This window comes from Rhopalosiphum padi, chromosome 3, assembly GCF_020882245.1.
Source record: "Rhopalosiphum padi isolate XX-2018 chromosome 3, ASM2088224v1, whole genome shotgun sequence".
NCBI lineage: Eukaryota > Metazoa > Arthropoda > Insecta > Hemiptera > Aphididae > Rhopalosiphum > Rhopalosiphum padi.
In genome coordinates this window covers 54129627-54141761 of record NC_083599.1, presented here as the reverse complement: position 1 = coordinate 54141761, position 12135 = coordinate 54129627, and the positions used below count along the sequence as shown (strand labels likewise).

The 12135-nt window shown below is 25.5% G+C and overlaps 1 protein-coding gene across 1 annotated transcript; it reads left to right on the top strand.

Moving 5' to 3' along the window:
* Window positions 1–6686, top strand: LOC132927561 (transcriptional adapter 3-like). Its single transcript, XM_060992112.1, has 2 exons — window positions 1–275; window positions 4791–6686. The coding sequence occupies exon 2, from the start codon at window positions 4826–4828 to the stop codon at window positions 6326–6328; it is 1503 nt and encodes a 500-aa protein (XP_060848095.1). The 5' UTR covers window positions 1–275; window positions 4791–4825; the 3' UTR covers window positions 6329–6686.
* Window positions 6687–12135: the final 5449 nt, after the last annotated feature.

Genomic DNA, 12135 nt, shown 5'->3' with positions numbered 1-12135 from the left:
CCCAACGTGCAGCGTATCATCGTGGAACCATGTCTGATCATGCGTACATTGTTCGACTCATTCGATTTTATGACTTTATGTTCCTTATTTTTTTTTTCATTCATACGTCTTATTCCTTTAGTGTGTCCTACGCATAGTACCTAGTAAAATAGCTCATCATCGTGAACAAATCCGATATTCTGCTACAAATCCCATTCTTCTGACGCGAACACGCAGTGGATCGACGTGACTCGTTGGTTATTGAGAATTATTTTGCTCGATCGTCTGGTTTTCAAGTAAGTCTGTGATCCACAGAACGTAACCGTAGCTATTTACCTCATTTGTAGATGACGCGTAGGTACCTCGTGCGTCGTTGTGATTTAAATAATAGCGATGATTGCTTCCACCACACGAGAGTTGGGCCTTGTTTTTTTTACATACTTATAACTTTACTTATTATGATATGGTTTTTAAATTAAAATAAATAATATTGGTTGATAGTATTACAAAAATAATTTATTTCAATCGCCTACAATCGGAGAGGTCAGTTTTATCTATATTATATACCATTATATTCATACCTCGTTAATTTATGTTCAAATTATTATAACAGCTAGAATTTAATCACGGACTAAGATTTATCTAAGATTATGTCTTAGTCCGTAAATTTAATATAATATGGTTATCATAATTATTGTGATACTAAATTTACCATCAATGTTATAATTAAAAGACTGATTGTAGTGTCACTAATTATACTTTACAGTATAATCTCTCCTCCTCCAATAGTCCTCAAAACAGATTTCTGTCAAGCACTAAGACGTACAACGGCAATAATAATAATAGATTTAAATTTTTTGTTGGACATGTCTAATTACTATTGTATGACCATCTTTTACCAATAATTTTACTGTAAACAATTTTTGTGTAAAAATACTATCCTTTGTTGTTGTTTTCATAAGTAATTATACTATAAGATAACTTAAAAATCATTAAAAAAAAAAAGATTTTACATAAATACATTTTATATATATTGCACAAGTCTGATGCAGTGCTCGAATTGGGAGGGGGGCGCAGGCTGACGGAGTCCGCTTTCATTTTTTCATAGATTTCAGCGTCCTTTTCATTTAATTAAGCGAGAAAAAATACTAGCTTTATAGTACCTTACTATATGTGTTGGGGGTGTGGGGGACGAACTTCACAACGGGTTAGTTAACAATTTATTTGCTATGGAATGGTGTTTTCTGAACTAAAACCAGCGTCCGTCCTCAATTTTTTTTTTCAATTCGAGCACTGGTCTGATGGGTTTGAGAGAGATAAGTGTAATATTACTTAAGTTAGACAATTAAATATTTTCTTATGCATTCAATTGTTTAATTTATTTTTAATTCATGATTAAAATGCTAATTCTGAAATCCAATTTTGTTTCTCTCAATAAACTTAATAAAAATATTTTTATACCCAAGTACAAGAGTTTCAAATTTTTTTTTTCACTTTAGAGAACTATATTAAAAATTTAAATTTCTATGCTAGTCATAACATTTATAATTCAAATTTTTTTTGTTATGCAATTAAATATTATTCAAACATGATAAATAAGTGCAGCTTTTTAAGATTTTTATGGCACATTGTTTAAAAAAGTATTAAGATATATTTAAATTTAGTGTTGTGTGTTTTTCCCATTCTTAAACTAATTTATTATAATTATGTTTAATATTGAAAATAAATAAATAATATTATAAACATTTTTCCATTAAAAACCTCAATAAAAATAAACTAGTTCGTATAAATAGTTTGTTTTTGAACTGTTTGCTTGCTGCAGTATGTAGACCATTTAAAACTAGTACAAGCTGTAAATATGGCGATTTCAGCTTTAAAAGTTAGTAAATTAAGTTTGGAAATATAGCTGGTCTTCAAATATATTATATATAGGTATACCTATATATTTTTTTTTACTTCAATTTAATTCTTATCATTTTTAGTTCTTTAGTAATATATCTAGTTAAATACAAATTGATTGTTTTTTCTATTATTTAAACTTTTTAGTTTTTCAAATGGAATTTTCCTTTTTTTAAGTATATATTTTAATGAACAATATTTTTATGTATAAATAATGATTATTAAATTGTCATTTTAAATACTGTATGAAATGATGGATGTTTTACTATGATATTTGTTTTTATTTTTTTATTTTTTTTTGTGTCTGTTGTCAACTTTTAGGACAGTAAAAACTAAATATGCTTAATTTTGAAAAACTAAGATTTTTTTACAAATTAAATTTAGTTGGTACTTTGTGGACTCAAAAGTAAAAATATCTAGTGCTATTCAAGAAAATAATTTATAGGAAAAGCGTGAAAATTTACACAATAATAATAGTTTTAGATAAATTTATTTTGTTTTTTGGTATAACTGAACAATTAACCTTAGGTATTTGACATTTTCTTCAAAGTTAATATTAGTATTTTTATACATGGTATTATTTTCTAAGTATTTTGAGCAATATTTTTGGTTGGTTGAAATTTATTATAGAGTTTCTCATAAGTTGTTAATTTACCATTTATAAAATAACGAAAACAGTCACAATATTTTACTATAACTTAAAAATGTTTAGTTAGAATTTTACAAATTTTGTCAAAACTGCGAAAATTTGGAAATTGTTTTGAAATTAAAAATTCATATTTTCTTAATCCATACCTATTATTTGAAAATTTAGTACACATAAGTTTATTATTGCAGTAGAATTAAAAATAAATTGAGCATAATTCTACAATTTTTATGAGTGTATGGTTTTAAAAACTTGACAAAATTTAATATGTATGCATGTTATAACAATTCCTCATCATATTATTTTCTAATTTTGTTGTAGTAAAAAAGAAAAAGAATGATATAGATACTTGAAATTTTAAAATAAGTATGAAATTTGATATTTTTTAGTTTTTTTTTTCTATAAAAGTGCAAAACAATTTTTTCGCTCATTTAAAAAGTATTAAAATTAAGTATAAGATTGCTCATTTTATTATTATAGCTATTAAAACAATTTTAGGATACATATGCACAATATTTTTTAACATGACTGTTAAGTTCAAATTTTGAAAACAAAATGGCAAATTTAAAATAGTTTACAATTTATTTTGTTATGGAAAATGTATGAATGATTACATTTTTATGACAAACTTGAAAATTAAGTACAAAGTTCCTCATAAATAATTCATCTTATAATCAAAATATCGAATAAAATATACTTAAGAGGACACCATACCCGCATGTGTTGTCTTACTAACGTACATTATAACAAATTTTCATTCAGCAGAATACATTTTGTGATGTTGGCTTTAATATTAGAGTAAATTTACCTATTATCAAACTTAAAGGTATGAATATTATCTAGGCAATGACATATGCTTTTAATGATATTATTATTTTAAAGTGAGTTACAGCTATGCAAAATATTACAACTTTAAAATGTCCATAACTCACTTTAAAATAATAATATCAATAAAATCATACGTCATTGTCTAGATAATATACTTAGCTTTAAATTTGATAATAGTTAAATTTACTCTAATATTAAAGCTAACATCACAAAATGTATTCTACTGAACGAAAATTTGTTATGATGTACGTTAGTAAGACAGAGACAACACATGCGAGTATGGCGTCCTCTTAAATAGTATCTGTAATAGAAATTTTAATTACAAATTTGGACAAAATTACATATTTAAATGAAGAATAAATATTTTACTTATTTTGTTGTAATTTAAAAATATTATTTGTGGGTACTTAAAACTTTTAAGAGAACATCATACCCTGTGTTGCCAGTAAATTAATTAATTATGAAAAATATTAAAATCTTAAAATACTTGTAATTCACTTTAAAATTAAAATATTAATAAAAGCTAATGATATGCCCAAGATAATATTATTACCTTTAAGTTTGATAATAGGTAAATTTACTTTAATATTAAAATTAGCAGCATAAAATTGATTCCCTGAACGCAAATTAGTTATGTTCTATGTTCGTAAGATAGAGACAACACATTCAAGTATGATGTCCTCTTAACATATAGTTAATGATGTATTTTATTCACACAATGACTTTTTTTAATGCTGTTTTCAATATAAAATTGATTACAACATATTGTACTATTATTTTATTATTTTTAATATTAAAATAAATTACTTTAATAACAATATAAACATATCATAAAATGTACATGTAAATAATATAGGCTAATAAACTGTCATCGCTAAGAACTATTTTTGTTAAACAATGATTTATAACTTAAAAATATTATAAACAAATGATGCAGGGATAGTATTAAAAATTGTTGGTTCAACATTATGTACAGTACACTTATTAAAATATTTATTTTACACTCAAGACATAAGTGTAACTATGTAGATAAAAAAAAAATGTATACATACTTGGTAATATACTAGTCTGAAAGACTGCCTTCACTCAGATTCATTTTTCATGTACAATGATTTATTTAACACATTCATTAGTGACTTGGTATACTCATATTTACTAAGATAGCTAAGCAGTTATATTTAAAATATCACATCTTTGCAGGAATAACCAAAACACATTGTTTTTATAAACAACCAAACTTATTTAATGAATAGAATAAAACCATATTTTAATATTTACAATGTGTTCTTTAACATTTTCACAAAAAACAAAATGTTATAGCTAAACAACAATGTTATTCTGTATCTTAATAGCAGAACAAATTTATTTTGTTATTTATTAATTAAATTATTAAAACAATTCCAAATCAAAATTAATAAATTTATGTATTAATCAACAGGCTTGGTTGCTGTTAACTATAATACAAAAATCATAATGTCTTCAAAAAAACAAACTCAATGTGATGGAGGAACTAGAGGTAGTGAAAAATCAGCTAAAACAGGTTCAAAATCACATCAATCATTGTCATCTAATGTACTGAAAACTAATGATACCGAAGGTGATAGTACATCAACTGTACAAATGCATGCAGCTGTTGAAGAAAGAGTACTCTCGTTATCCAGATTAAAATCCCTACAATTTAAACATAATTCAGCAATCATGTCAATAATAAATCAAAATGAAAATAGTGAACAAACTATAACAGATGATCAATTAGACCGCATTCAATGGGAACTTGAATCATTCTTATCTGATGTGATTTTACGCAAAAAAACAATTAAAAATGATTCTAATTTGATTGCTTCTGTGCTAATGGATTGTTCTCAAAATAAAACAGAAAATAATTCTGAACTACCTGTGATCAAAACAAAAGTTGCTGTAAAAACATTTCACAATGATGAATGTTCTTCAAACTTAAACAATTTTGAATATCTTTCTTCTGACACAGAAGAACTACCTCCAAACAAAACTGAATCAGCAAAAAAATTTTGGTCTCTGGTTGATCCTTATCTTGCTGATGTAACCGAAGAAGATCTCAATTGGTTAGAAAATTTAGTTATGTCTTATGACTCTAAACTGAGTAAAATACCACCTTTAGGTAAACATTATACAAAACGCTGGGCACATAAAGAATTAGAAATGGAAAAACTACAAGCTTCATGCTCTCATCAGTCAAATACGAATCTTCGACTAACTGATCGAGTACCCCCTGAAGTGGTAGAATTAATAAATAAAGCTAATAATGCTGCACACGACGGTAATGAATCAACACCAATATACCAAAAAATTATTGCAGCACTTTTAGAGCATTCAAATATGTCTCAAAAAGATACAGATGATGATAGTGTTAGTGATGGTGATGCTGAAGACAAACCAGAAGTAATGAGTAATGTTTGTGAAGAATTTTATGGGGAACAAAATATTAGAAAGCAATTGCAGAAATTAGGGTTAATTGGTAATCAAAGTAAGCCGGTGACATCATCTTCAAATCTACCTTATTCACCATCACAGGATGCCGATGTTAATGATGAAATTTTTGAAGAATTGACTAAATGTGATGATGCATTAAGAAATTTACAAAAAATGAACAAAAACCATTTAACTAAATTACTAGAAAGAGCCCGTGTAGGTCATGCTCACCAAATGAAAAAAAATGAACTCCAAAAACTGGATAATCAGATTTTAAACTTTAAAAAACAAGGCAATCCACATAAAAATGATAGAAAGACAGCGCAAACGAGTAAAGAATATGAAGAAATTAAAGTTTTATTAGATAAACGCAATGATTACCTTATGCGATTACAATCCTATAATTCTTCTGATGTTAATGATTCTGAATTAAGTGCCGAAGAAGAAATAATCAATGTAGACGATACTATAAAAAATAAATCATTTGAAGACGAATGTATTATTATATCAGATGATGAGTCAAATTAAATAAAAGATAATATATTGAATAATACTCAGTTATAACTTGAAATAATATTTTGTAATTTAATTTAATATGTCACACAAATTCATATTTATATATCACTACTTATGTATGTTACCAAGAAAGATTACTTTTCATTTCTCAGATAATATTTTTGTATAAAATCTCTAGAAAGTACTAGATGATTTTATGATTTTATTGTTTGTGTCATCTATTTTTTATAATTAATTAAGGATGTACTACATATTTGTTTATTTATTGACTTTTATTTTTAATGTTATAACACTATACAAATTAATTCTAGCTATACCTTTTTATTTAAAACAACTTTGGTTAATAAAACACAGAAGATATTGTAATTAATATTTGTTTTTCTATCATCATGTGCACATATTGGTATACTCAACACAAATATTCAAATATACAATAATGTAAGATGTAATTAGCAATAATATGTTCACAGATATGGACTATACATTTCATTTATCTTTATTTTTACTAAATTAAAAATTAAATCAGCCAAATTGCTTTCTTTCTATATTTTTATTTTAAGATACAAACTACAAAGTAATCTACAATTTAAAACACTTTTTGACTATTGCTTAATAAAGTTATGTCCACCCCTTTACCTCAATGATACAATTTGTTTTATCAAACAATCATTTAAATTGTATTAGAAATGTTGACATTATTCTTAAATTATTAATCTTAGAGACATGATTGTATCAGCTATGAGATTGTTAGTCTTCATAGTATCACAGAATAATTATTCAGTAATCAAACATTCAAAATATTACCTGTACTAAGGCATATTGTTTTTGAGTAAAACAACTATACTAAAATTCTGCTATCTTAAAAAAAAGTAACAATACATTTAAAAAAATGATAAATTATCAAATTTTCTTTTAAAACAATGTGTTTAATAGGTATTAATTTAACCTGGTGTGCAATTTTTAATCTCTTTAGACAGTTGACTTAATGAAGGGAAATCAATGAAAATTATGTTAAATTATTCTACAATGGCAATCTCAAAAATAACCACATTATTATGTTGATAAAAATGAAATATTTATAGTTATCTACATTTTCCATTTAGTTGTGCAAATCCAGATGAACTGTAAATGCGGATTCAATGGAGTTTATACTCATTTACTCAAGGTCATGACTTTATTATACAGATATTATATATATACATCCCACTTCCTATATATTTAACTTCAAAGTCTTAAAATGTCATAGTAAAGGGAACTATTTTAAATTTTTATTGGAAAATATTTTATCAATAACATGCATTATTTGTGACAATTTTAAAACTATTATATGATTGTTATTGATATGTAGGCAATAATTTTAGACTGTCATTAATATTATTTTACGTTCTTTATACTTTTCAAACTATGTAACAGCATAACGACTACAGAAATATCCACTTACTATAATAAAAATCATACATATGTTTTTATCAAATTCAAATGCAAATGCTTTTGGGAATTGAATGATAATATATAAAGATTTTATTTTATTGTAGGGTCACCAAATAACTTGTATGTAGAACATATTATGATTAATAATGAAATGGTAAATAAACTTAAGAGGACATTATATCCGCATGTGTTGTCTCTATCTTACTAATGTAGATCATAGAAAATTTTCGTTTAGCACAACATATTTTGTGATGTTAGCTTTAATATTAGAGTAAATTTACCTATTATCAAATTTAAAGGTAAGAATATTATCTAGGGCATCTCATAGGCTTTTATTAATTTTTAAGTGAGTTATGGTTATGTAAAATATTAAAACTTTAAAATGCTCGTAACTTGCTTAAAAATTAAAATACCATGAGAATGAATGCCTATGAGATGCCCTAGATAACATTATTACCTTTAAGTTTGATAATAGGTAAATTGACTATAATATTAAAGCTTACATCACAAAATGTGTTCTGCAGAATAAACATTTATTATGATCTACATTAGTAAGACAGACGACAAATGCTAGTATAACGTCCTCTTAACTAGTTTTTTTAAAAAGTAATTTTGCCTGAATTACTTTCTCATTATAGATTATATTATATTATAAATAACTTAAAACCTAATTAATCATGAAGTGAATAAAACCAAAATAAAAAATAATGTGAGATGATACCAATACAGTTCATGAAAAGTTAAAACACATTCGTGATATGTGTACTAAAGATGGTAATCCAAATTTGTTAAAATTATCTTAGAATTAAATGTATACTGAAAACCTAAAAATAAAAATGTACATTTTGTAAATAAAACACATTATATAAGGGGTAATACACCAAGCATGCTTACCCTCAATTTTTCATTTGATAATGAATTTATTCAAATTCTTGAGAATATTTTTTGTATTACTTTTTTATATTATAGTTATGTTATAGTTTGTGTTTTTCAAATGTAAACTCCCCTATCAATTAGCTAGTGCATAAATATTATTTTGAATTTTGATGTACCCAAATCAAAATTTTTTGAAATAGTTTTTCAGTTATCAAAATATTTATATTAAGGATGAACCTTAAAATTATTTTATACAAAAATATAAAATCAATATATTATTTGACCCACTGGATTATTATGCTTGGATTATTTTTAAAAATTATAAATATTAATAGATTAATGTTTGTTACTAAATTGTTAGAGTTGCCATTATCATGGATCTATTATCCTTTGTAAACAAAGTTAAATAACTCAAAAAATACTCATTCAAAATTTGATTTTAATATGTCAAATTTTTAGATAAATTATCTGCTAAATAATTTATAGAACAAATAAGTAGTTTTTATTATAATAAATAGAAGTTTGGATCTCTTGAGAACACTCCATAAGTAGAATAAAAACATGATTTTAGATAAAACATTATTGAAGAAAAAATTGTTAGTATGTTTATTGAATCATCCCGTACAGATATTTATATATACATATTTATTTAAACATTATTTGTTGAACAATACATTTAACCTTAATAACTAAAAACCAAGGTTAGATATATTATATATATAATAAATTACTATTTACAGAATTTTAACATTTTTTTCCCCAATCTGAAGATACAATAAAACAAAATTATACATATTTATAAGTATCTCCACGTGTTTATTAAGAAATTCATACTTAGATATAAGTTCAAAAATATGTTAATCCTAAAAAGTATCATTCTCTTTGTGTCTTTGATAGAACATGGATGTGACTATGATTTAATTTTTAATAAAGTATTTTTTTTAGGAACAAAATAAAAACCAATAGATTAATTTATAGTAAATCTTCTATCAGCTAAAACTATATCTACTAGTAATACACTTTTTAATAAATTGTAATTTTCTATAATATGTTTGTCACTTGACCTGCCATACCATTAAGAAAAAAATAAATTATGTAACACCTTATAAAGAATAATTTCAAGAAAAATTTAGTATTCCATAGTGTTTTTAATTTTGAAAGAAAATCAAGTTTATGGTTAAGCTTTACTAATCCAATTTTGAAACAATCAATAATAACCAAAATTGAATTGCATTAAAAAAGAAGTATGAAAGAACATAATATCTCTCTACTTAGGTCTATAGATTAATTTCTTAAACATAATATATCTATAATATATATCTATGATTACAGAATATTATTGATGCAATTGAAAAATGTATGTTAAGCCTTTAACATAGACCAACAAATGGCATATTTAATCTTAAGAATAGTTTTTAACACTCGGTTAATATTAGGTCACTAGAACTTAATATGAGTTATATCACTTGTATCTTCATCAAAAGTAACAAAGAAGTTTTAATCAAATCCAAAACTGCATAGTGTTTTAAGTTTTTATGACCATATTCAAATTTCTTTGCACTTAGGTTTATATTATTTACTTGTTATTGACTTATATTTATTTGTAAACTTATTTAAACTACTTCTTGTATTTTGTCTAGATCAGCTATTAACAAATTTTTAGAAATAAATAAACTAGTTTACACATTACTTATTTCCATTTCAACATAATTAATTTAATTTATAGTACATATCTTATTTTCTATATTTTTTCCAAATCATTTGAAAATAAAATATATGGTGTCATTGTCATTTGATGTTTAACCCTTCTGCTTCACCTATATACAATTTAAACAAATCTTAAATTTAAAAAATATATATATGTAGCAATATGACACTGTTAAATTCTTATAAATATGATTGTATATGAATCAAATTAGTTAAAAACAACTTTAAATATATTGTTATATAAATTTCCATATTATACTACATTATATCTCATATTAAATTATGCATCAGTCAGTGTTTATTGTCTGTACAGCTGATTTAACTAAAATACAATAAATACATACTACTTTTAAAATGTACAGAGAACTGCATTTTCGCGAAGGTGATGAGAGCAAATTGTTTACTAAAAATCATTTTAGCGATCATTTTATCTCAAAACTGTTTTATGTTTACTAAATTTTTAGCTCCTATCACTAAACGACAAATGGTTTTGTTTGTATACAGTTTACTCGCAGTGCTCGAAGTGACAAGAATACAGAGGGATGATATCCCTCTACTTTTTTAAATTTACATTTTTCATCCCTCTACTTATTTTGTCTAGAATAACGCATCTCTTCTAAATTTTGTTTTTTTAAATGAAAAACATATTAACATTTGTATATTTTTAAAATGATTTAATTTAAAATTTTAATTATAGTATTGTATTGGGATTGTATTTTTATTTAAGAGAAAATTTTTAATTTTTATGTTGAAAACTTGAAAATAATTGTTTATAGCATATTTTGACTAGGCTTATTGTGTTGTTAAGTTAGGCCGTTTCGCAATAATATTATTTAGAGCCAATAATATAATATAATTAATAAATATATACTAACTAAAGTCGATTGGCGTTTAAAATGTAAAAATAAACGTTTTTACAAATAAATATCACAGAACAATAACGAAATTAATGATAATAAGTAGCGACGTAGACAGTGGCGTGTCCAGCACAAAATAATCGGGTAGGCCGTAGGCTCGTTTGTTCTGTGGTGTGTACATAAGCGTATTTCCAATTTTGGTGTCCTAACTCCTTGACGGAAAAATATATTGGCGTCCTTTTTCCCCTTAAAATAAACTTAATCCTAAAAATTTAACTTCTAGCGTTGCACCCCTTTTAGGGGCTTACAATTTGGTGCCCAAGGCGATTGCCTCCCTTCGCCCCTCCATAAATATGTCTCTGAGTGTGTGTGTTTATAACTATTAGGGAAGATTGGTCCTATCACATGGGACATGTCTATGATAATAATATTCAATAATAAGTATGAATAACAACATTTTTTTTTGTGATAACAAAAACCAAACAGTCAAATAAAAATTTGGTAGGCCTAGTGTCCGGGCAAGGGCGGATACAAGGGGGAGGCAATGGTGGTAATTGCCCCCCTCCCCCGTTTACAAAAAAAAGTATCATATATTCCAACAAAGTTTTTTTTTTATAGATAATGACCTTTTTTTAGTTGATAACTAACAAATTGCCCCCCCCCCCCCCCCCCCCGTTTAGGACCACTGTATCCGCCCTTGTGTACAGGCCTAGTTGGCCTACCCTGTAAACGCCACTGGACGTAGATATATACTAAAATCTTAAACGTAATATTTCTGACATTTTTTGTTGATAACTGATAAGTAGATGACGGATGTGTATGGCTATGAGAGTCCCTATTTTTATGTGTAGTTGCTCACACAGAAAGGTTATGTTTTCTAGTTAGGTACAACCTTTAAAAGATATTTGTCTAGATATGTTAAATGTGTAGTAGCAAAATTTATAAAAA

Bases quoted from the DNA above. Each gene is read 5' to 3' on its own strand.
- LOC132927561 (XM_060992112.1), top strand. From the start codon at position 4,826: ATGTCTTCAAAAAAACAAACTCAATGTGATGGAGGAACTAGAGGTAGT.